The 27,132-nt window shown below is 43.8% G+C and overlaps 1 protein-coding gene across 1 annotated transcript; it reads right to left on the bottom strand.

The window, feature by feature from the left end:
• LOC134484871 (sperm motility kinase Y-like) lies at positions 1 to 26,157 on the bottom strand. The gene is made up of 4 exons (XM_087602458.1): positions 25,937 to 26,157; positions 24,902 to 24,930; positions 22,118 to 22,240; positions 1 to 1,139 (listed from the first exon to the last, which is right to left on the bottom strand). Exons 1-4 carry the CDS (start codon positions 26,155 to 26,157, stop codon positions 1 to 3), a joined length of 1,512 nt encoding a protein of 503 aa, XP_087458584.1.
• Positions 26,158 to 27,132: the final 975 nt, after the last annotated feature.

Genomic DNA, 27,132 nt, shown 5'->3' with positions numbered 1-27,132 from the left:
TCAACTCCTCTTTGGTTCTAATCTAAAAGCAGCAGCAGGATCAAGGCTAGGGAATGGTGCTCCAACGGGACTCACTTGCTGTGCCTGGGCTGTGCAGCCATCCCCCTGGAGAGCCTGCTTTTGTAGAAAGAAATAAGTTGCCATTTCCTCATTATATTTTCTTTGTTTTAAAGAGTGTTTTACTACAGAGGCTTGGAATCCAATGCTTTTCATGGCATCCAAAATGGCCGGGTCTGGTGTGAGGGGAAGCAGTTCTTCATAGGGACCTATCAATCCGTTCCAGTGTTCTTTGAACCAAGGGTGTTTCATCGCCTTTCTTGCTGTTGGTCTAAAGTTGGGATTTACCCTCAGTAATTTACTAAGGAGGTCCTCCAGTTCTTTTGAAACCCCACAGGGAGCAGGATATACCCCTGCCACTACTTGTCTTTGCAGTTCTTGGATGATCACTGAATCAAATGGGAGCTTTCCCACTACCATACAGTACAAGACCACTCCTATAATCCACATATCATCCTTCGGCCCGTCATACCGATGGCCAAGGAGAAGTTCAGGGGAACAAAAGGAGTAAGTGCCGCAGTGGTGGTTTAGCATTTTTCCAGGTTGAAATTGGGTGCTAAGCCCAAAGTCGATGACTTTGACCTTTTTGTTTTTATCAATCATTATATTGTCCAGTTTGAGGTCTCGGTGAACAATCCCCTTTCCATGGCAGTAGCTCACTGCTGACAATATCTGTTCAAATATTTGCCGGGCCTCATCCTCCTCTATGTGCCCTGACTCTCTGATGTACTGGTAGAGTTCTTGGCCTTCCACCAGCTCCATTATGAGGTATATTCTCGTTTCCTTTTCAATAACTTGTATGAGAGACACTATGTTGGGGTGGTTGTTCTTTCTCATTATGTTTGCTTCCATCATGGCTGGCTGGAACCACTGCTTGTCCTTTCGCAGAACTTTGACAGCCACCGGGGTTCCTGTGAGCCGGTGGTGGGCCAGGAGGACTTTGGCGTTGCCCCCTTGCCCAATTGTCCCCAATACTTGGTATTGGGAATGGAAGTTGCCCTCCTCAGAGATACTGGGCTCGGGTGTAGGGGTTGGTAACTCCTCCTCAGTCTCTGTAGGCATTTTATCAGTACTAATGCTACCTAAAAATAACAAAAATGGAATCAAATAATGAAAAAGATGGAGCAATATAGGAGCTAAAATTACACTTGTGGTACCTAAAAGAAACAAACAAAAGAAAAAGAAAAAAAAAAAACAAACAAAGACAAAGTAAAAACTAGACTAGAAAAATAAAGCAAAATTATGAAAAAGTTAAGGGGAAAATATGAAGAGTCATAAGTAAAAGCCACCCAAATAACCAACCCCAAAAGAGAAAGCCAAGAGCACACACATACTAAATGCAATGATGAAAATAAAAATCGTCATACTACAATAGGATTGGGCGGCCAAAGATGGTCAATACTATGAATAGATGTTCATTGAAGAAAAAAAAAAAAAAACAGATGAAAGAAACGAGAGGAGAAAGAATTAGTATAAGACAAAACAAACAAATATAAAAAGCCAACACTTAAGGGAAAACTCCATTGAATTTCAGGACCTAGTGATCTACAAAAATCCACAACTCTCCAGAGCAAAATACTGAAAATTAAAATTAACCAACCACAAGGAATAAGGCAGTTAAATATCAGTGAACAGTAAACCTTAAACAAAGGCCGAAGAGGCAAAGTGTCACAAAGGGCAAATTTGTATCAAGTCTAAGCCAATGATTGCTTGTACTCAATAAATAGAGAAACAGGAATAATGTAAAAGGATGAAACCGCAGGACATTGAAAATGGAGATAGCCAGACCCGGTGAGAGAGAGACCCAACCGCCTGGTCAGGTGGGCACTCCTGAGGCTGCAGAGCGGAAGAGACCACCAACACTGCTCACCCCTGCCCACATCCCTGGCCCAAGAGGAAACTGTATAAGGCCTCTGGGCTCCCGTGGGGGAGGGCCCAGGATCAGCAGGACACCTGCCAGAGACACCACCGGACCCTGAAGGAAACAGACCGGATAAACAGTTCTCTGCACCCAAATCCCGTGGGAGGGAGAGCTAAACCTTCAGAGAGGCAGACAAGCCTGGGAAACCAGAAGAGACTGCTCCCTGCACACACATCTCGGACGCCAGAGGAAAAAGCCACAGACCATCTGGAACCCTGGTGCACTGAAGCCCCCGGAAGGGGCGGCAGAGGTCTTCCTGGTTGCTGCCGCTGCAGAGAGCCCCTGGGCAGCACCCCACGAGCGAACCTGAGCCTCGGGACCACAGGTAAGACCAAATTTTCTGCTGCAAGAAAGCTGCCTGGTGAACTCAAGACACAGGCCCACAGGAACAGCTGAAGACCTGTAGAGAGGAGAAACTACACGCCCGAAAGCAGAACACTCTGTCCCCATAACTGACTGAAAGAGAGGAAAACAGGTCTACAGCACTCCTGACACACAGGCTTATAGGACAGTCTAGCCACTGTCAGAAATAGCAGAACAAAGTAACACTAGAGATAATCTGATGGCGAGAGGCAAGCGCAGGAATCCAAGCAACAGAAACCAAGACTACATGCCATCATCGGAGCCCAATTCTCCCACCAAAACAAACATGGAATATCCAAACACACCAGAAAAGCAAGATCTAGTTTCAAAATCATATTTGATCATGATGCTGGAGGACTTCAAGAAAGACATGAAGAACTCCCTTAGAGAACAAGTAGAAGCCTACAGAGAGGAATTGCAAAAATGCCTGAAAGAATCGCAAAAATCCCTGAAAGAATTCCAGGAAAACATAAATAAACAAGTAGAAGGCCATAGAGAGGAGATACAAAAATCCCTGAAAGAATTCCAGGAAAACATAAATAAACAAGTAGAAGCCCATAGAGAGGAGACACAAAAATCCCTGAAAGAATTCCAGGAAAACACAATCAAACAGTTGAAGGAATTAAAAATGGAAATAGAGGCAATCAAAAAAGAACACATGGAAACAACCCTGGATATAGAAAACCAAAAGAAGAGACAAGGAGCTGTAGATACAAGCTTCACCAACAGAATACAAGAGATGGAAGAGAGAATCTCAGGAGCAGAAGATTCCATAGAAATCATTGACTCAACTGTCAAAGATAATGTAAAGCAGAAAAAGCTACTGGTCCAAAACATACAGGAAATCCAGGACTCAATGAGAAGATCAAACCTAAGGATAATAGGTATAGAAGAGAGTGAAGACTACCAGCTCAAAGGACCAGTAAATATCTTCAACAAAATCATAGAAGAAAACTTCCCTAACCTAAAAAAAGAGATACCCATAGACATACAAGAAGCCTACAGAACTCCAAACAGATTGGACCAGAAAAGAAACACCTCCCGTCACATAATTGTCAAAACACCAAATGCACAAAATAAAGAAAGAATATTAAAAGCAGTAAGGGAAAAAGGTCAAGTAACATATAAAGGGAGACCTATCAGAATCACACCAGACTTCTCGCCAGAAACTATGAAGGCCAGAAGATCCTGGACTGATGTTATACAGACCCTAAGAGAACACAAATGCCAGCCCAGGTTACTGTATCCAGCAAAACTCTCAATTAACATTGATGGAGAAACCAAGATATTCCATGACAAAACCAAATTTACACAATATCTTTCTACAAATCCAGCACTACAAAGGATAGTAAATGGTAAAGCCCAACATAAGGAGGCAAGCTATACCCTAGAAGAAGCAAGAAACTAATCGTCTTGGCAACAAAACAAAGAGAATGAAAGCACACAAACATAACCTCACATCCAAATATGAATATAACGAGAAGCAATAATCACTATTCCTTAATATCTCTCAATATCAATGGCCTCAACTCCCCAATAAAAAGACATAGATTAACAAACTGGATACGCAACGAGGACCCTGCATTCTGCTGCCTACAGGAAACACACCTCAGAGACAAAGACAGACACTACCTCAGAGTGAAAGGCTGGAAAACAATTTTCCAAGCAAATGGTCAGAAGAAGCAAGCTGGAGTAGCCATTCTAATATCAAATAAAATCAATTTCCAACTAAAAGTCATCAAAAAAGATAAGGAAGGACACTTCATATTCATCAAAGGAAAAATCAACCAAGATGAACTCTCAATCCTAAATATCTATGCCCCAAATACAAGGGCACCTACATACGTAAAAGAAACTTTACTAAAGCTCAAAACACACATTGCACCTCACACAATAATAGTGGGAGATTTCAACACCCCACTCTCATCAATGGACAGATCATGGAAACAGAAATTAAACAGTGATGTAGACAGACTAAGAGAAGTCATGAGCCAAATGGACTTAACGGATATTTATAGAACATTCTATCCTAAAGCAAAAGGATATACCTTCTTCTCAGCTCCTCATGGTACTTTCTCCAAAATTGACCATATAATTGGTCAAAAAACGGGCCTCAACAGGTACAGAAAGATAGAAATAATCCCATGCGTGCTATCGGACCACCACGGCCTAAAACTGGTCTTCAATAACAATAAGGGAAGAATGCCCACATATACGTGGAAATTGAACAATGCTCTACTCAATGATAACCTGGTCAAGGAAGAAATAAAGAAAGAAATTAAAAACTTTTTAGAATTTAATGAAAATGAAGATACAACATACTCAAACTTATGGGACACAATGAAAGCTGTGCTAAGAGGAAAACTCATAGCGCTGAGTGCCTGCAGAAAGAAACAGGAAAGAGCATATGTCAGCAGCTTGACAGCACACCTAAAAGCTGTAGAACAAAAAGAAGCAAATACTCCCAGGAAGAGTAGAAGGCAGGAAATAATCAAACTCAGAGCTGAAATCAACCAAGTAGAAACAAAAAGGACCATAGAAAGAATCAACAGAACCAAAAGTTGGTTCTTTGAGAAAATCAGCAAGATAGATAAACCCTTAGCCAGACTAACGAGAGGACACAGAGAGTGTGTCCAAATTAACAAAATCAGAAATGAAAAGGGAGACATAACTACAGATTCGGAGGAAATTCAAAAAATCATCAGATCTTACTATAAAAACCTATATTCAACAAAATTTGAAAATCTTCAGGAAATGGACAATTTCCTAGACAGATACCAGGTATCGAGGTTAAATCAGGAACAGATAAACCAGTTAAACAACCCCATAACTCCTAAGGAAATAGAAGCAGTCATTAAAGGTCTCCCAACCAAAAAGAGCCCAGGTCCAGACGGGTTTAGTGCAGAATTCTATCAAACCTTCATAGAAGACCTCATACCAATATTATCCAAACTATTCCACAAAATTGAAACAGATGGAGCCCTACCGAATTCCTTCTACGAAGCCACAATTACTCTTATACCTAAACCACACAAAGACACAAGAAAGAAAGAGAACTTCAGACCAATTTCCCTTATGAATATCGACGCAAAAATACTCAATAAAATTCTGGCAAACCGAATCCAAGAGCACATCAAAACAATCATCCACCATGATCAAGTAGGCTTCATCCCAGGCATGCAGGGATGGTTTAATATACGGAAAACCATCAACGTGATCCATCATATAAACAAACTGAAAGAACAGAACCACATGATCATTTCATTAGATGCTGAGAAAGCATTTGACAAAATTCAACACCCCTTCATGATAAAAGTCCTGGAAAGAATAGGAATTCAAGGCCCATACCTAAACATAGTAAAAGCCATATACAGCAAACCAGTTGCTAACATTAAACTAAATGGAGAGAAACTTGAAGCAATCCCACTAAAATCAGGGACTAGACAAGGCTGCCCACTCTCTCCCTACTTATTCAATATAGTTCTTGAAGTTCTAGCCAGAGCAATCAGACAACAAAAGGAGATCAAAGGGATACAGATCGGAAAAGAAGAGGTCAAAATATCACTATTTGCAGATGACATGATAGTATATCTAAGTGATCCCAAAAGTTCCACCAGAGAACTACTAAAGCTGATAAACAACTTCAGCAAAGTGGCTGGGTATAAAATTAACTCAAATAAATCAGTAGCCTTCCTCTATACAAAAGAGAAACAAGCCGAGAAAGAAATTAGGGAAACGACACCCTTCATAATAGACCCAAATAATATAAAGTACCTCGGTGTGACTTTAACCAAGGAAGTAAAAGATCTGTACAATAAGAACTTCAAGACACTGAGGAAAGAAATTGAAGAAGACCTCAGAAGATGGAAAGATCTCCCATGCTCATGGATTGGCAGGATTAGTATAGTAAAAATGGCCATTTTACCAAAAGCGATCTACAGATTCAATGCAATCCCCATCAAAATACCAATCCAATTCTTCAAAGAGTTAGACAGAACAATTTGCAAATTCATCTGGAATGACCAAAAACCCAGGATAGCTAAAGCTATCCTCAACAATAAAAGAACTTCAGGGGGAATCACTATCCCTGAACTCAAGCAGTATTACAGAGCAATAGTGATAAAAACTGCATGGTATTGGTACAGAGACAGACAGATAGACCAATGGAATAGAATTGAAGACCCAGAAATGAACCCACACACCTATGGTCACTTGATCTTTGACAAAGGAGCCAAAACCATCCAATGGAAAAAAGATAGCATTTTCAGCAAATGGTGCTGGTTCAACTGGAGGTCAACATGTAGAAGAATGCAGATCGATCCATGCTTATCACCCTGTACAAAGCTTAAGTCCAAGTGGATCAAGGACCTCCACATCAAACCAGACACACTCAAACTAATAGAAGAAAAACTAGGGAAGCATCTGGAACATATGGGCACTGGAAAAAATTTCCTGAACAAAACACCAATGGCTCATGCTCTAAGATCAAGAATCGACAAATGGGATCTCATAAAACTGCAAAGCTTCTGTAAGGCAAAGGACACTGTGGTTAGGACAAAACGGCAACCAACAGATTGGGAAAAGATCTTTACCAATCCTACAACAGATAGAGGCCTTATATCCAAAATATACAAAGAACTCAAGAAGTTAGACCGCAGGGAAACAAATAACCCTATTAAAAAATGGGGTTCATCGCTTCTCGGCCTTTTGGCTAAGATCAAGTGTAAAAAATGGGGTTCAGAGCTAAACAAAGAATTCACAGCTGAGGAATGCCGAATGGCTGAGAAACACCTAAAGAAATGTTCAACATCTTTAGTCATAAGGGAAATGCAAATCAAAACAACCCTGAGATTTCACCTCACACCAGTGCGATTGGCTAAGATCAAAAACTCAGGTGACAGCAGATGCTGGCGAGGATGTGGAGAAAGAGGAACACTCCTCCATTGTTGGTGGGATTGCAGACTGGTAAAACCATTCTGGAAATCAGTCTGGAGGTTCCTCAGAAAATTGGACATTGAACTGCCTGAGGATCCAGCTATACCTCTCTTGGGCATATACCCAAAAGATGCCTCAACATATAAAAGAGACACGTGCTCCACTATGTTCATCGCATCCTTATTTATAATAGCAGAAGCTGGAAAGAACCCAGATGCCCTTCAACAGAGGAATGGATACAGAAAATGTGGTACATCTACACAATGGAATATTACTCAGCTATCAAAAACAACGAGTTTATGAAATTCGTAGGCAAATGGTTGGAACTGGAAAATATCATCCTGAGTGAGCTAACCCAATCACAGAAAGACATACATGGTATGCACTCATTGATAAGTGGCTATTAGCCCAAATGCTTGAATTACCCTAGATCCCTAGAACAAACGAAACTCAAGACGGATGATTAAAATGTGAATGCTTCACTCCTTCTTTAAATGAGGAAAAAGAATACCCTTGGCAGGGAAGGGAGAGGCAAAGATTAAAACAGAGACTGAAGGAACACCCATTCAGAGCCTGCCCCACATGTGGCCCATACATATACAGCCACCCAATTAGACAAGATGTATGAAGCAAAGAAGAGCAGACCGACAGGAGCCGGATGTAGATCGCTCCTGAGAGACACAGCCAGAATACAGCAAATATAGAGGCGAATGCCAGCAGCAAACCACTGAACTGAGAATAGGTCCCCTATTGAAGGAATCAGAGAAAGAACTGGAAGAGCTTGAAGGGGCTCGAGACCCCAAAAGTACAACAATGCCAAGCAACCAGAGCTTCCAGGGACTAAGCCACTACCTAAAGACTATACATGGACTGACCCTGGACTCTGACCCCATAGGTAGCAATGAATATCCTAGTAAGAGCACCAGTGGAAGGGGAAGCCCTGGGTCCTGCTAAGACTGAACCCCCAGTGAACTAGTGTATGGGGGGAGGGCGGCAATGGGGGGAGGGTTGGGAGGGGAACACCCATAAGGAAGGGGAGGGGGGAGGGGGATATTTGCCCAGAAACCGGGAAAGGGAATAACACTCGAAATGTATATAAGAAATACTCAAGTTAATAAAAAAAAAAAAAAGAAAATGGAGATAGAGTTAATCATCCGAATGCAGAACCGTAAATAATCAAAGCAGTAATATAGCATGTGAGAACATAAAAACCACTAAAAAATGAAACCAGCAATCCATAATAAATAAATAAATAAATAAATAAAACAAAAAACAAAACCCCAATAAGGAAATAGCCAGTGGCGTGGCAATATGTGACCTAATTCTTTCTCTTGAAGTCATCCAAAAATCAATCAATCAAGAAATAGGCAGCCAGCCATCTACATAGGCCTTTAAACTGATATTATGGGGTTGGCATACCAAATGCCTGGGAGCGACTGGTCAGCCAGCCCAGATACTTGGGCAGCTGCAGGCCAGTGAGAGAGCCTGTCTTGAAAATAAGGTTGAGAACCTACCTCAGGAACAGCAGCCGGGGTGACTTCTGGCCTCTACACTCTCTTGCACTGAGGTGCAGGTAATATAGATACAAGGGGCAAAAGGGGATGGGCACGTGCACACACAGACACACACACACACACACACACACAGGCACTCACACAGGCACAGGCACACACACAGGCACACACACAGAACTACACAGAAGTGAACTTATACTCACACAAACTCTTACAAACACCCAGATTCACACAAAACACGCATACTTACACACAAGCAAAGCTGGAAAAACACACGTCAGACACATACACACATACACACAGGGATACACATACGCACAAGAAGACATACACACATACAAACACATACACACATACAAACCTGTAAACTCACACACTCCTACATATACTGACAAACACACAGGCAAAAGTGTACACGCACTCACACACAGGCCAATCTGTCAACACACACTCTCTTACACACACTGATACATACACATATACACAGTACAGTAAAATTCGATACAACCACACACAGCTCACTAGATACAACCAAGTCGCAGAGGGCTCCACTCCGCACCTCCTCTCAAAGCACTCAAAGAATTCCAGGCCTGGCAACAGCTAAATATGTGTTTGCTGGGCCGCCTCACAATCGCTCCTCATGAGGTCACAATAGGACCTGTCAACATGGTTGGGAAGGACTCTGAGACTGTGGCTTCTATGGGCTATGGAAAGACTTTAGGCTGTTAGAAATAAAACCCTGTAAGATGTTTAGCTGTCCATAGTTCTCTGTTTTGAATGCTTACTCTGCATCCTGCTTTAAAGTCCTCATGTCTACACTCAGGGTGTCACGTTATCTTTGAATTCTGAAGGATTAGCCTCAAACTGATGGTATAGTTTTCTTTTTTTAAAGACAAAGCTGTTTCTAAACTGACCCATCAAGAGGACACTGTTCTCATAAGTCCTCAGAAAGGCTCTAGGTTATCATCAAACACCTGAGACAAAGCTGCAGGACTAGGCAGAGACTTGAGTTTGAATCCCCCAAACGCCAAATGGATGCATCAGCAAAGCTCATAAGCTTTCTCTGTGGAGAAGTTAACATGGACCAACAGATTAGAGGGCCAGAGCCCCAACCCATGCTGGGTGGACACTCTCCTCTGACATCCAACACAGAGATCTTTGTACAGAGATCAGGAGAAGGCTTCTCTGAATAGCTGTGCAGAGCACCTCAGGCTCAGGGACTCAGGACTGACACCCATAGAATGCTGTAGAGGAACCCTTTGTGATTCAAGGGCTCATCTGCCTGGGTCCCTGAGCCTCTAGAGATGATCCCAGGACTGGGCTGTGGCTGCTTATGGGCTCAGACAGGGAGGTGCCAGGGGGTTTGCCCTTGGCTCCTGGGAGTAGAGCAGTTTTTCTTTCCCTGTCCCTGCTTTTTGAACTTTTCTTTCCTTGGGAAAATGGAAGGACTGGAAGAAGTCTGGCTATGGAGAGTGAGGCTGGCTGGGAAACTGCTCGCTGTTCTCCATTGTCATCCTGCTGGGGGTTTGGAGTTGTTGGCAGGTTAGCCTCTCCACCATTCCAATCTGCTTCTCTCCATTTAATCCATGCATCTCTGTCTCTTCGCTTCGTGACATGGTTGCACAAGTCCTACCTGTAGCTGCCACTCCAGGGCATAAGTCCCTCAGTGAGTGAATTCCAGATGGTTCTGTCTAGAGAGAAATTGTACAGGGTCGTTGCTCAGTATGTAGGAACATGGAAGAGGATACTGCACGGGATCCACACACATTTCATACAACATCAATCCACATACTCTGGTACTCATCGGTTCTATTTACACCTTTCGCGATTACTGCTATTCACTGTACTGTGAAGTGTGAATTTTTATTATGTTTCACTTCTGCAAAGGAAGAGACAGTGTTTAGCACTGGAGATCCAAATACCTTGCTGGAAGGGAGGCCATGACACACAGGTGTGCTCCTGGGAAATAGCCCTTTCATAAAACACCCCGTTGAATCCCATGATGTATGGATTGCTCTATGCCCTATCTAGGGTTGACCTCAGTGTATATATATATTAACTTGAGTAATTTTTATATACATTTTCAGTATTCCCTTTCCCAGTTTCCGTGCAAACATCCCCTTCCCTCCTCCCCATCCTCCCCCACTTGTCACCCTCCTCCCAACAATCTAGTTCACTGGGGGTTCAGTCTTAGCAGGACCCAGGGCTTCCCCTTCCAATGGTGCTCTTACTAGGATATTCATTTTCCATGTTCCCTTCCCCAGCTTCCAGACTTTAGATGACTGGATGCCCTGACTGATTTTTACACAGGATAAAAGTCGGCTACATTTGTGTTTGATTATTAACAGTGCCTCTGGAACTAAACTCAGATCATCAGCTATTCCTTTCACCTCTGAACCATCTCAAAAGCTCACACTATATATTCTGTTCTGTCCTCAGTGTACCATGTATTGCTATAATCACCAGCATTGTTAAAGCAAGCCAAAGAAGATTTATAAAATCTTCAGATTTTGAAATTTACATTCACACAAAGCTTGTGCTACACATCATTAATCCCCCTTTCATGAGAGAGAAGGTCTCTTTACTGTCCAAACCACCCTTGTGTACAGGGTGAGTTTTAGGACAGCTTCAGTTTGTGGTAACACTCTGTCTCAAATTAAGCACACAACAGCAACAACCGAACCACACTCACACAGAAACACATGCATGGAACACACACACACACACACACACACACACACACACACACACACACACACACCGAGTACTTTCCAGTTGCTACCCTTCCCATTCCTCAAGTGAGCATTCAGTGTAACTGTACTTTAATCTCACCTACCTCAGTCCTTCCAGTCTGTAGGCTTCTCTTAAACCCTCAGGAATTGGCAACTGACATCAGGCCGGTTTCTGCTTGCTGGTGGGGAAATTGGGTTGTGTTGCTTTGTTAATCTGTACTCCCTCAGCCATCTTCCCCAGGCCCTGAGAAGATTCCATTAACCTCCTTCAGAGTACTTCAGTGTTTTTAGGTCATACTCAACAAAGTAAGAAACCATTTGGTTTGATTGCAGCATTTAGGATTGTGTTGAGTAGGTACCAGCAGAATGTACACTGTTTATGAAGTAGGTCTGTGAGTAAGGGCTAGGTGTAATTTTATCTGCTGAGTGAGTGAGTGTTTGCTCCATATCGTTACCCATTTTGGCTTCTTTGGTATTTTTATTCCTATAGACTAAACGGTTTGAGTTTGTGTTGGCTTCTTCTGTGATTTCAGTATCCAGCACCTCTGGACTTATCCTATAAGTATGACCAGATTAACAGGGCTGTTGATTTTCCATGGAGATGCTTGTTTACATTTGTACTTAATCCACATCTTATGTTCAAGAGGAGGGAGAGCAGCTTGCTGGCTTTGCAGCAACACACATTGACCCAGAGTGAAGGTTCTCTCTGTTACTAATTCGAATTCCTGAATCACCATGACATTTTGTATGAGCGATCCTCCACTGTCTCAGGCATTTGAGTACTCCTTTGCCAGTTGTTGACCCTGTTTGGGAAGATTCAGGAGGTGTGCCCTTGCTGGAGAAAGAATGCCAGTGGGGCTGGGCTTTGAGGTTTTAGTGCTCTGCACCACTCCCTGTGCACTCTCTGCTTTGTACTTGTGATTCCAGATGTGAGTCCTCTGCTTCCTTCTCCTTCCACTGTGCCCTGTAGTCATGGAACTTAACCTATGGTAACAGGTGGTCTGTGAAATAGGATCACTAATCGCCTACATGTTTTATAGTTTGCTGTGCTCATGGCATTTCTGTCACAGAAATACAAAGGTAACTAATGCGGAAGGGGATGTAATAGAGCTGTGTGATACCTGACCATGCCAGTTTGTGCTTGTTACTTGTTTTGGAAAATATGCAAGAATTCAGAACTTTGAACTAGAAGTGGCCCAGTGCTCTAAGAAGAGTTTAATGGGGTATACTGGCAGGAGGTTGGGAGTCAGGAGTGCCAAGACCTATCCAGAATGTGGAAGCCCAGGACAAGGGGATTCAGAAGGCAATAATATTTGTAACTGGCCTGGGATAATTTGTATGATGCTTTTACAAAAATGTGGCTTCCTTCAGCCCACATCATAAAAACCTACCTGAGGCTAAATTAAAAAGTAATAAACAAATTTCTTCGATGAAAATTTGAAGAGAGCCCAGTATGGCCTCTGTTATACTGAGGTTATAGGACTTCAATGAAAAAGAGCAAATGGGGCAAATAGAAATGCAAAATGTATAGTTTACAGAGAAAAAGACACTGGGAAGATTAATATTATAGCCAATGCCTAGGCCAGAAGAGAGCCTGCAATTACTTAGGAGATTAGAACCTTAATAAGAGGCCATGTCTCCTCAGGTGATGACATCACTCAATTAACCTCGTAATCTGTGGTAGAAAGTGACTTACTTAGTGTTTTCCTGCTATTAACAGACACCATGACCAATGCAAATCTTATAAGAAGAACACTGCTTTGGGTTTGGCTTACAAGTTCAGCAGTTTGGTTCATTATCATCAAGGTGGGAGCATGGCAGCATCTAGGCAGACATGGTACAGGAGGAGCTGGGTGTTCTACATCATCATCTGAAGGCCGCTACTAGAAAACTGATTTTCATGCAGCTAGGACAAGGAACATAAGGGTCACATCAACAGTGACACACTTCCTCAATCAAGGCTACACCTTTGCAATGAGGGCTCATCTGCAAATAGTCCCACTCCCTGGGCTGAGCATATTCAAATCAACACAGGAACATTAGGCATTTTCAGTTCCTGAAATCACCTGTGATCAGAAGCTGCTGCTACTGTGGGTCATGGGGCCCAGCGCTTTCCAGAAATCAGGCATCTTCTCATGTACTCTCATCAGTCACTGGGAGTAAGGAAGCTCAGCAAAGGACTGCTGTGTGGGCTGAGAAAACTGAGAAAGTCTGCTTGGGAAGGTGTGTCAACCTTCATCTCCACATGGAGATAGCATGGGGGTTACCTGACCTTACCTGACCAGTTTCCATGTTTGGTACCCCTGGATCATATTCATTGTCAGGTAGGAAAGTGTTATTTGGCACCCAATGTCATGTTGTGCTTATCATGTACCCAAAGTTGATAGATGACTTAAGAATGTAGGCTTGAAAGGTATCCAGTTTCTAATCTGGGAAGGAGAACAGCAGGCCTGAGAGGAACAGGCCTCATGTTCAGAGGTATGTATCATCTGTACATGGTTGGGAGAAGCTCAGAGAAGGTTAGTCAAAGCTGTCTATCCAGTAGAGGTTAGTTAACTGTGAAACTATCACTAACAGTAAAGGTAACTTTGAACCCTGAGGAAGAGAAGGTTTGTTGCCATTGTTTGTGGACCATGCTTCAGAGGTGATGAGACACAGAGAAGCTGTGTCTTGGGTTCATGCCACGAAGCGTGCTAGCTGAGCACTTCACATCTTAAGTTGTGTATGTCGTCAGGGCCCTTACACAAAGGTGATCTAATGACAGTGTCTTGCTTTATTTGTAGCAATCACATGAATTTAAATTTCCTACTTGTTCTTGTTCTTAAAAACTCACTGATTAGTTTTAGCTGAGACTCCTGGGAGTCTTCTCTCTCACATGCTGTAAGTTTTAAAGATTTGGTGATTAACATAAATAACTATTCATAGGTCAACACAGGGCCCACACTGACCTCACCTTGCTATCTGGAACTGTTACTCCTGAGCCAAGGGTCTCAAGGGTCTCTGCCTGAAAAAGAAATGTGGTAAAGTGATTTCATAATCTATTCACATTCCTTGTATCATCCAGAACATCTGCTAGAATGAGAGGATCCTTCTCTGCTCAGGACAATGTAGATAATGATTCCCCAGGAGGAAAGAAAGGGCCACTACCTGCCTCTGTGGGGCAGTCCCTGGTGTTCACGGTAATGTCACCCAACAGTCCCACCTTGAATCTGCTGTTCCACTTGAGCATGGAGCCTCCCTTTTATTCTGGGAGATAAACAGGAACCTCCAGCTAGGAACAGTGGTCCAAACATGAGGTTAAGTGAAGGCAGTTAGAATGGGGTATATACATTAAGGGTTTCTGATTGAATGGTTCTGAACTTAATGTACTTCCTACTAGAGTCATCTGTAAGTGATATGTAAGCTTTGTATTAAAATGTACCTTTAGGTCCAAGATTTCATTGTAGGTTAATGCCCTACACTCTCTTAAAGATAATTTAAGAACTGCATTAAGAAGAGAAAATACTGATCAGAAAATGTTCCTAGGTGTACAGGACTGGTTTACATGTGCAAGTCTCTGTGCTCAACTCCAAGAGCACACAATATGCATTAAGAAAGTAGATGATAAGAACTCTCTTTCATTCTCTCTCTCTCTCTCTCTCTCTCTCTCTCTACCTCACTTTCGATCTATCACTCTCTCATGGGTGTGTGTGTCTGTGTGTGTGTGTGTGCATGTGTTTGTGAATCTGTGTCTGTGTGTCTGTCTGTCTGTCTCTCTCTCTCTCTGTGTGTGTGTGTGTGTGTGTGTGTGTGTGTGTGTGTGTGTGAAGGTGAGCTGAGGGTCTGCATGCCGAGTTTGAAAAAGGATCCCATGTTGATTGACTCCCACCTTGACAAGTATCTTGTTGTTGGGATGACCAGCATGTGACTATTGGGACAAGATAGAAGTATTTACAAAGCCAACAGTTTTGACTGATTTATGCAAATTAGGGCAGATTTGAGAGTACACTTAAGAGTTTTAAACTTTGTTTGAAAAAACTAAACAGTGTTCTTGGAAGAGTTTCTTTGGAGTAGACCGCCAAAGGCCAAATTTTATCTGATTGCTGGTGAGCACCTGTGGGTTTTTGTGTTCCTTATGTAGTATCCCTTAGGTTTGGGTCAGACAATGTAAACCTTATCATTTCCACTGTTTTTAACATCTCAAATGATGTCCAACGTTCTAGGTGCCAATCCACAAATGCCCACTCCTACATCTTCACCCTCCTCCCTCCATTTTGCCACTATGATGCTGCTCCTAAACTCACCCAACTTTTCGAAACCCACCACTCCAGCCTCCTCCTATGTTCGAGCATCACATCTCCACAGGACCAAGGGCCTTCCATCCCATTGGTTTCAAATAATGCCAACCTCTGATATATATTGGTTGGTGGTCTATTTTCTGGAAGCTCTGGGTCATCAGCCAGCATATATTGTTCTTCCTCTATTGCAGGACCTCCTCTGTCACAGGACATCCACTGTTTAAGCACCACCACTACCTCAGGAAGTCCACTGTCTGTGTGTCAACTCCACTGTTACAGGACCACAAGTGTCTCAGCACTTCAACTATCACAGCACTTCTACTGTTCAGGAGCTCAAGAGTCTCAGCATCTCAAGTGTCACAGGACCTCCTTTGTCCAAGAACTGGACTGTCCAAGCAACACTACTATTGCAGGACTTCCACTGTAGGAGCACTACAACTGTCTCAGGACACCCACTGTCATATAACCTCCACTATCCCAGGAATTCCACTGTCGTAGCACCACCCGTAGCAACTAAAGTGTTTCAGGACATCAACTGAAGCAAGATCTCCCATGATTCTGCAACTTCACTGCCACAGGATCTCTACAGTGACAGGAATACCCCTGTATCAGCAATTCCAATTTTGCAGGACATCCACTGTAGCAGAACCTTCAATTGTGCAGCAGCTCCCCTGTAAGTAGATTGACCGCCACGATATCAGTGCCTCCACTTTCAAAGGACATTCACTGTCACAGAACCGGCGCTATTCCATGCCTCCACTGTCGCAGGACCTACCTCTTCACAGGATCTGCACTGTTGCAGCAAATGTAATTTCAATTTTTCAAAGTCATTGCTGGTTATTAGATTTGAGGCTGAATGAAATGTGATGCTACTTTTGACAGCATAAGATTTTGTTCTATAGCTCTTGTGATAAATGCCATGTGTGCTAGGACCAGTAACCTATGGAAGATTTCATGAGCTCATACCACTCTCCACCTCACTTTGTGGAAGCTGGTGTTTTTAGAGTGTGATAAACTTCAGGTGAATGGATTCATTCAGCTGCACCACGCTCTAGAGTGGGCTACACAGCAGTCATATTGAGTCCTTGCTGGGAAGAGAAGAAATCCAGAAGAGGGAGATGGTTGGGTTGGGGGAAGAATCATTAAATACTTAGAGGATATAAGAAGTTAAGAATTATGGGGAACTGGAAAACAGAGCCAGAGGAAGAATGAGCACAGAGCAAACTGGAAAGGACAAAGTACAAAGGCACGTGGGTTTTGGCATCTGCCTGTTCTCTGGACAATCTCCCTTGGCCTCATTTCTGGGAGAAAACTCTTCCTCCACCCCCTTGTAATGTTTCATTCTTGAAGGAAAGCAGCAACACAACTTCATCAGTGAATTTCCCCATTGGAATTGGTTCATCCTTTAATACCTCTGGGAAATCCCCAGCTGGGGAATGTCCTGCTCTCTGCTGAGAGACAGCAGGAAAGTAGGTTGTCCTCTGTTTTCTCGTTGCTACAGCTCTTCTAAGTGTGGCTGATTGTTGAGTGAAGACACAGGACACTTCTGGTGTGTATGTATGCTTTGTTCACTGTGGGTGTTGTCGTGAGTGTCCTGAAAAGAAGAAGGGCATGCCCAATGTCTCTTTGCTTCCTCTTTGACTAGCCTTATGATCATAGGGATACACTAGGCCATTGGAAGATGAGGAGAACAATGTGTCTATGTTGTGTTCACTTCTATTCCTATTTAGTCTTAGAGGGAAATCAGCAAGGGTAGAGAATGGGACCGTAACTGGACAAAGCTGCTGAGCCTGTGTTGTGAAGCAATTCCTGTGAATAACTTGCTGTTACATTAAGCAATAGGATGCCATGTTCTGGTTATACCTTTTTGATGCAATGAATCTATAAAATTTTACCTCAAACCTCAATATATTACGTTTCTTCCTCTTTTGGAGTATCTGGCATGGGAGGGATCACTTCTTCATAAGGATTTGTGAACCTCTTCCAGTTTTCATTGACCAGGGGTACATCATCACCTCTGAGACTGTCAGCCCATAGTTTGGATTGACTTTTATTAAGAGGCTAAGCTGCCTCTTCTGACACCCCACAGTGAGCAGGGTACACACCTGCTACAACCTGTCTTCTGAACTGTTGTATGACAACAGAGTCAAATACAACAGTGAAATATAAGCCTACTCCCAAGATCCATACGTTGTTGTTGTTTATTTTTTTGCACCATCATAAAGTTGTCCTAGGAAGAGATCAGGTGCACCAATAGGGTAAGCACCATGCTGCCAGTTCAGCATTTGCCCAGGTTTGTCTTGAGTTGAAGGCCAAAGTCGATGCTTTTGACTTTTCCGTTCTTCTCTAACAGAATATAATCTGGTTTCAGGTCACTGTGAACTTATACAGTGCCCATAGCCATAGATAAAGCCTGCTAATACTTGCCTAAATATTTCCTTGGCTCCTTCCTCCTCTCGGTGGAAAGACTTTCAGATGTATTTGTAAAGCTGTAAAATTTCAACCAGTTTCACGATAAGTTATTAGAATTGTCTCAGACTCAATTGGAGAAGCAAGGTGATGTTGGGGTGGATGAAAAACTTCATTATATTTGCCATGGTCATGTTTGGCTGGCACCATTGCTTCTTCTTTGCATGCACTTTGATAACCCCTGTAGCAGAACTTCCACTGTCCCAGCACCTGAACTATCCCAACACCTCCACAGTCAAAGGACCAATATTGTGGTAGGGCGTCTGTGGTCAGGCAACTCCTCTGTCTCAGACCCTCCAAATTGCAAGACCTTTACGGGCACTGTAAGTCACTGTCCATAAACTTCCACTGTTGGAATACCTCAACTATAACAAGGACCTCTACTATTGTACAACCCCCTTGTCATAGCACGTCTATTGTTACAAAGTAGTCCACTGTCAAAGGACCTCCATGGTCTCAGCCTCTCCACTGTTACAGGATCTCTACTGTCTTAGGACCGCTGCTGTTGGAGGACCTCCTGTCTCTCAGCAACTTCAGTTTGTTGGAGCTCTCCTATCAGAGGACATTTACATTTTCTGTACTTCTAGTGTCACAGCTGTTATAAGAACCTCCGTTCTCACAGGACCTCCAGTGCGTCAGTACCTCCACTGTCCAAGGACTTTTATATTGTAGGACCTCTACTGTCCTACAGAATGTCCACTGTCGCTAGATTTCCACTGTCACAACACCGCAACCATTACAAGAACTGCAATTTTGGCATGACCTCCAGTGTTCCAGCCCCTCCAGTGTCATAGGACCTCCACTATCACAGGACGTCCACTGTCTCACCAAGGCCAATTTAAAGGACCTCTACTATAACAGGATATCCACTGTAGCTGGACTTACACTGTTGCAGTACCTCAACTGTTGCAGGACCAACAAGGTTGCAGGACATAGACCCTCTCAGCAGCTAGAATTTGCAGGACCTCTACTGGCACAAAAATTCCACAGTTGCTGGAGCTCCACTGTCACTGCAAATGCACTGTCTCATGATATTCACTGTTGCTGGACCAGTAGTGTGGCAGCACATCCATTTTTGCCAAGCCCCTCCACTGACGCAAGACTTCCACTTTTGTAGCACCTTCACTGTCCAAGCAAACCAACTCCTGCAGGATCTCCATTGTCTCAGGGCATTCACTAATGCCAGCTCTCCAATGTTGTAGGATATCCACTTTCACAACAGCTAGAATCTTGCAGGACCTCTACTGGCAAAGACAGTCCACTGCTGCTGGCTCTCTACGGTCAGTGCCAATGCACCGATTCATGACCTCCATTGTCACAGGACCTCCACTTTTGTAGGACCTTCACTGTCCAGGCAAACTGCAGGATCTCCAGTGTCTCAGGACATTTACTGGTGCAGAGCCTCCCTTTATTCCAGACTTCAACTATTCCAAGGTCATCTACACTGTCTTAGGACCTCCAATATTGCAGGACCTCAAATGTCCCAGGACCTCAGGTGACATAGCACCTCCATTGTCCCAACACCCTTACTGTCCCAGAACCTCAATTTTCCCACGACCTATTCAGTTGCATGACCTCCAAAGTTGGAAGAACTGCACGGTATAAGAGCCTCAACTGTTGTAGGACCTCCAATGTTGTAGGAACACAATATTCCTACACTGGACCTACACTGTCCATCACCTTCACTTTCCTAGCACCTCCACTCTCACAGGACCTACACTGTTGCAGGAACTCCATTGTCTGAGCACCTACATGTCTCAGGACCTCGAAAGATCCAGAACCTCTAATGGTGCAGGACCTCCACTGTCACCAGACTTCCACTGTCTCAGGACATCCACTCTATCACCAACTAGACTTTTGCAGAACTTCTACTGGAACAGGATCTCCATTGTGGCTGGTCTTACATTGTCTAAGGCCTGCACTATCACAGACTTTCAGATGAATTCGTAAAGCTGTAGAACTTCAAAGAGCTCCATGAGAAGGTATAGACGTGTCTCAGACTCAATTCCTTGGTGAAGCAATATGATGTTGGGGTGGATTAATATCTTCATTATATTTGCCATGGTCTGGTCTGGGTGGCATCCTTGCTGCTTCTTTCCATGCATTTTGATAACCATTGTAGCAGTACTTCCACTGTCCCAGAACCTGCACTACCCTAAGAACTCCCTTGTCACAGGACATCCACTGTGGTAGTACCTCGGCTGTCAGGAAACTCCACAGACTCAGTACCTCCAAACTGCAAGATCTCTACTGGCACAGGAATTCTACTGTCCCTGAACATCCACTGTCACAGCACTTCAACTGTTTCAAGGACCTCTATTGTCGCAAGACCTCCTATATCACGGTTATAAGGACCTGCATTGTCAAAAGACCTCCACTGTCTCAGCCCTTCCACTTTCTCAGGACCTCCAAGCTGCAGGAACTCTACTGGCACAGGTTATCCATTCACACTGCTTTTCCACTGTTCCAGGACCTCAACTGTTATAAGGACCGCCACTGTGGCAGGACTTTCAGTGTCTCATCAACTTCACGGTGAGCAACACCAATGTGCCAGACCTCTACTAGCACAGGATATGCACTGTATCTATACTTAGACTGTTGCAGTACCTTAACTGTTGCAGGACCTCCAATTTAGAACATGCACTCTTTTAGCAGCCAGACTTTTGCAGGACCTCTACTGGCACAGTAATTCCTCTGTTGTTGGACCTCCACCATCAGTTCAATGGCACTGACTCATGACATCCACTGTTGCAGGACCTCCAATGTTGAAGGATGTTCACTGTTGCAGGGCATTCCCTGTCAAAGGACCTCTGTTGATGCGGGATCTCCACTTTCACTGTTCTAGCAAACCAACTATTGCAGAACCTACAGTGTTGGAACAACTGCATTGTATCAGGACATTTACTGTTGCATGACGTGTAGTGTGGAAACACCCCCATTTTTACCAGATCTCAGCTGTCCCAGGCCCATCTCCACTGACTGAGGACCTCCAATAATGCAGGACATCCAATATTTCAGGACCTCAAATGTGCCAGGACCTCAACTGATGAAGGATCTCCAATATCGCAGCACCAAAACGGTCACAGGACCTCCATTGTCCCATCACCTTTACTGTCCCAGCACCTCCACTCTCACATGACCTACAATGGTGCATAAACTCCAATGTCCGAGCAACTGCACTGTCTCAGGACCTCGATTGTTCCAGAACCTCCAATGGTGCAGGACCTCCACTGTCACCAGATCTCCACTGTCTTAGAACATCCACTCTATCACCAACTCGACTTGTGTAGAACCTCTCCTGGCACAGCATCTCCATTGTGCCTGGTCTGACATTGTCTCAAAACTTCAGCTATCACAGGAATTCCACTGTAGCAGGACCTCCTCTGTCTAAAGACAACCCCTATTGCAGGACCTTTACTGTGCAAGGAACTCCACTGTTGCAGGACATCCATTCTTGCAACACCTTCATTGTCTCAGGACCTCCACTGTACCAATCCCATCTCCAATGTCTCAGGACGCCCACTCTTTCAGGACCTCCACTGTTGCATGATCTTGAATGTAAAAGGACCTTCGCTATCTCAGTGCCTCCACTGTTGCACGAACTACAATGTCTCTCAGTGCCTCCACTGTTGAAGGACCTACAATGTCACGGGTGCTGCACTGTTTTATCAACACCACTATCACTTATTACAAGGCTTTGCTGGTTATTTATTTTGAAGCTTAATGGAGAATGATGTTACTTTTGACAAAATAAGAATTTGTTCCAAACTGCTTGTGATTAATTGCCATATGTGCAAGGATCAGTTGCCCCTAGAAGATTGCATGAATCCATAGGCCTCTAGACCTCACCTTGTGGGAACCGTTTCCTTTTGGTGGTGATACCGTCCTGGTAAAGGCATGGGGTAACAGGACAACTCTGACGTCTGGGGTACACATCAGTCATATTGAGTCCTTGTTCGGAAGAGGAGAAATCTAGAAGAGGGAGAAGAATTGGCGGAAGAATCATACAGTACTTAAAAAGTTAAGAGAGAAACGATTTTGCAGAAATTGATACCAGAGACAGAGCTAAGCAACACAGAGCAAACTGGGTAGAACAAAGCACAAAGGTACCTGTCCTTGCCTGCCTGCCGCTTATTTTTTGGATGCTGTCTCCAGCCCTCATTTCTCAGGAGAGATACTGTCCTGTCCCAGGAGAGTTTTCTTGCTTGATTGAGCACAGGAACACTGCTTCCTTTGGATATTCCTAATTTCTTGGACCATCCCTTGAATCCTCTTAGCCAGCCACTGATGGGGACAGACTCGCCCTCTCCTCATGCACAGAGAGATAATATGTTGTTTTCTGTGTTCTCGTTGATGCTTCTGTTCGGCCTGAGGCTGCTTGTTGAATGAAGGAAGAAGACACTCTGGCATGTATGTTTTGTCCAGGTCATCTGTAGTGGCCTGAGAAGAAAGCCAGTCCCAGTGGTTCTTCTGAAAGCTCTATGACTAGAATATGGACAAAGGCATAAATGAGGCCATGGGGTTGACAAGTCCAATGTGTCAATGGTGGGTTGGTTTCCACTCCTCTGCAGTCCAGTCCTAGAGGGACAGCAGCATAATCATTAAGGGTAGAGAATGGAGCCATTACTAGACTCACTGTCTGAGCCTGGGTATGAAGCCAGCCATCAGCATTGCCTGTCCTTCCAATAAGCAGTTGGATGCCATGATCCGCTTAGACTTTCTTTGATGTAATGAATCTTTGTCTTGTGTTTTGAATGGAACATGTTGTACTACTTCCAAAATTCCAGGGTGTGGCCTGAGAGGTATCATTTCTTCATAGGGATTTGGGAAACGCTCCCAATCTTCTTTGAAACAGGGGTGCATTATCATGTCTATGACTGATATTTCTGGGTTTGACTGTTATTAAATGCTAAGCAGGTCATCTAGCTCTCTTGACACCCCACAGTGGTCAAGATGCACACCTGCCACAACCTGTCTTTTCAGCTCCTATATTAAAACAGAGGTAACTTTTTCAGCTACCATAAAATGTAAGACTAACATTCATATGTGGTTCTTTGGACCATCATAAGTATAACACAGGAAGAGTTCAGGGGCATCAAAAGTGTTAGCACTGTAGTACAGGTTCAGCATTTGCTCTGGTTTGTCTTGGGTACTAAGGCCAATGTCTATGATTTTGACTTTATTGTTCTTATCCACCATTTTATTTGTTTTGAAGTCCTGTATTTATTCTGTGCCCCTGACAGTAGATCCAGGCTGCTAATATCTGCATAAGTATTTCCCATGCCTTGTCTTTCACTATGTAGCCATACTTTCAGATACATTTATGAAGACATTGAACCTCACACAGCTTCATGACAAGGTATCTACTTGTTTTCGTCTCAATTATTGAAGATGATGTTGGAGTGGTTAACCACAATTGTCATCATTGCCATGATCATTATTGGATGGCATAAGTGCTTCTTCCTCACAAGGACTTGGAGGCCACTGTAGCAGGACATCCACTGTCTTAGCACCTGCTTTTTCCCCACACCTCCACTGTGCTGACTGTCCAAGCCTATTTTGTGCTGTCTTGCCTGTGAACTTCCTGCCTTTGCAGAAGGAAGTAGGATGCCATGGTCTGGTTATTTTTTTGTTCAGTTGAAGTGTCCTTAGTTTCCAGCACTTGGAATCCTATATATTCCATTGCTCTTATACTTACAGGGTCTGGCCTGAGGGGGATCAGTTGCTCATAGGGATTTGGGAACTGCGTCTAGCCTTAGGTGAACTAGGGTTGCATCATGACCACAGTGACTTTTGGCCTATATCTAGGGTTGACTGTCATTACGAGGCTAAGTAGGTCCTTCTGACACCACACCAGAGGCACCACACACTCCTGCTACAACCTGTCTTCTCAACTCTAGAATGAAGAGAGAGTCAAATGGAAACTTTCTGACTGCCATGAAATATAAAACTCCACCTAAGGTTCAAATTTAGTTCTTTGGAACGTCATAAAATTTGCCAAAGAAGAGTTCAGGAACACAAAAAGTATAAGTACTGCAGTGCTGGTTCATCATTTACCCTGATTGGAATGGGATACTAAGGCCAAAGTTGGTAATTTTGACTTTCCCATTGATGTACAACACAATATTCTTTGGCTTTAGGTGCCTGTGAAATATTGTGTGCCCATAGCAGTAGCTCATCACAGCTATTATTTACACAATATTTTGCTGGCCTTGCCTTGCTCTAGATAGCCATACTTTTGGGTGTATTTGTAAAGCTGTTGCCCTTCAAGCAGCTCCATGAATAGATGTATTGTTTTGGTCTAAATTACTTGAAGAATCGAGATGATGTTGGGGTGATCAACCATCATCATCACTTCCATGGTCATTGCTGGCTGGCATTATTTCTTCTCTAATACAAGGACTTTGTTGGACACTGTCACAGGAACACCAGTGTGGTAGAAACTCTGTTGTCAAATCAACTCCACATTCTCAGGGCCTCCAAATTGCAGGGCCTCTCCTGGCACAGGACATACACTTTCCCTGTACTTCTACTCTCACAGAGTCTCAACTTTTCAGGACCTGAACTATTGTAGGACCTTCACTGTTGCAGAAAATTGATTCTCTCAGCAACTAGTATGTTGCAGGACCTCACCTCGCAGAGAAATTCCACTGCCGCAGGACCTGCAATGTCAATGTAAATCTAGAGTCTCAAGACCTCCACTGTTGCAGGAGCTCCAGTGTTGTAGGATGTCCAAATTTGCAGGGCCATCACTGTCAAAGGACCTCCTCTGTCACAGCCTAGACCTTCAGACGTAACTCTAAAACTAGTGGCATTCAAGTAGCACCATGACAAGGTACTATCTTGTCTCAGACTCAATTCCTTGCGTAGTGAAATGAAGTTAGAGTGGTCAAAAATCATCATCGTTACAAGCACTTTGATGTGCACTGTAGCAGGACATCCACTGTTCCAGTGTGGCTTCTGTCCCAGTACCTCCACTATCACTGGACCTCCAGTGTCATAGGACCTTCTCACTAACAGCGGCTGCATTGTCAGGACCCTCAATTTTCAGGACATCTACTGTCACAGTATGTGTACTGTTGCTGGACTTTCATTGTCACTGCACCTAAACTGTCACAAGATCATCCAATGTCACAGAGCAGTGTCTCAGCACCTCTACTCTCCCAGGACCCCACAGTCACAGGACCTCCAATAACTCAGGAAATCCAAGTTCCATTACCTCAACTGGCACAGCATGTCCACCCACTGATGTTGGACTTTCACTGTGGTAGCACCTCAACTATCACATGAAGCCCACTATTGAACGACCTCCACTTTTCAGGACATCTATTTCCTCTGAAACTAGAATTGGCAGGACCTCCTCTGTCACAGTACGTCTACTGTCGAAGCACTTCCACTATCACAGGACCTCTAGTGCTGCAAGGCTTTCACTATTATAGCATTTCTATTGTCGCCACACCTCTACTGGTTCTCCTACACCTGTACTGTCCCATCACCTCCTAGGTCAAAGATCCTGACTCGTGCATCAATTGAAGTTTTTCAAGACCTCCATTGTAGCAGCATATCCACTGTCCCAGCTGCTACTCCACTGTCAAAGGACCTGAAATGTCTTAGGAACTCCACTGTTACAGGACCTCAACTGATGAAGCACCTCAACTGTCACAATACCTCCACTCTTGCAGTACCTCCAAAAACTCAGCCACTCCACTGTCACAAGTCTTCCAGTTTGAAGGAACTCGACTGTTGCAGCACCTCCACAGTTTCGAACCACCATTGATATGGCACTTCCCCTGTCCTGGGACCTCCATATCTTCTACTCTATATTCTGAGGACCTCAACTGTTGAAGCACATCCACTGTCCCAGGACCTCCATTGACAATGGACCTCATTGTGTCAGGAACACCACTTTTTTTTTTTATTAACTTGAGTATTTCTTATATACATTTCGAATGTTATTCCCTTTCCCGGTTTCCGGGCAAACATCCCCCTCCCCTCCCCTCCCCTTCCTTATGGGTGTTTCCCTCCCATCCCTCCCCCCATTGCTGCCCTCCCCCATAGACTAGTTCACTGGGGGTTCAGTCTTAGGAGGACCCAGGGCTTCCCCTTCCACTGGTGCTCTTACTAGGATATTCATTGCTACCTATGGGGTCAGAGTCCAGGGTCAGTCCATGTATAGTCTTTAGGTAGTGGCTTAGTCCCTGGAAGCTCTGGTTGCTTGGCATTGTTGTACTTTTGGGGTCTCGAGCCCCTTCAAGCTCTTCCAGTTCTTTCTCTGATTCCTTCAACAGGGGACCTATTCTCAGTTCAGTGGTTTGCTGCTGGCATTCGCCTCTGTATTTGCTGTGTTCTGGCTGTGTCTCTCAGGAGCGATCTACATCCGGCTCCTGTCGGTCTGCACTTCTTTGCTTCATCCATCTTGTCTAATTGGGTGGCTGTATATGTATGGGCCACATGTGGGGCAGGCTCTGAATGGGTGTTCCTTCAGTCTCTGTTTTAATCTTTGCCTCTCCCTTCCCTGCCAAGGGTATTCTTTTTCCTCATTTAAAGAAGGAGTGAAGCATTCACATTTTGATCATCCGTCTTGAGTTTCGTTTGTTCTAGGGATCTAGGGTAATTCAAGCATTTGGGCTAATAGCCACTTATCAATGAGTGCATACCATGTATGTCTTTCTGTGATTGTGTTAGCTCACTCAGGATGATATTTTCCAGTTCCAACCATTTGCTTACGAATTTCATAAACTCGTTGTTTTTGATAGCTGAGTAATATTCCATTGTGTAGATGTACCACATTTTCTGTATCCATTCCTCTGTTGAAGGGCATCTGGGTTCTTTCCAGCTTTTGGCTATTATAAATTAGGCTGCGA

Source organism: Rattus norvegicus, chromosome 1, assembly GCF_021556685.1.
Source record: "Rattus norvegicus strain SHRSP/BbbUtx chromosome 1, alternate assembly SHRSP_T2T, whole genome shotgun sequence".
In the NCBI taxonomy this organism is placed as follows: domain Eukaryota; kingdom Metazoa; phylum Chordata; class Mammalia; order Rodentia; family Muridae; genus Rattus; species Rattus norvegicus.
The sequence above is the reverse complement of the archived record's forward strand: the minus strand, read 5'-3'. Positions and strand labels throughout refer to the sequence as shown.

Bases quoted from the DNA above. Each gene is read 5' to 3' on its own strand.
- LOC134484871 (XM_087602458.1), bottom strand. From the start codon at position 26,157: ATGAGGTCCATTGTCAATGGAGGTCCTGGGACAGTGGATGTGCTTCAA. The intron at 24,931-25,936 runs GTATTGTGACAG...TTGACATTGCAG, and splicing joins GAGGTACTGCAAGAGTGGAG to GTCCTGCGGCAGTGGAATTT. The intron at 1,140-22,117 runs GTGAGGTCTAGA...TGTTATTTTTAG, and splicing joins AAGGAAACGGTTCCCACAAG to GTAGCATTAGTACTGATAAA.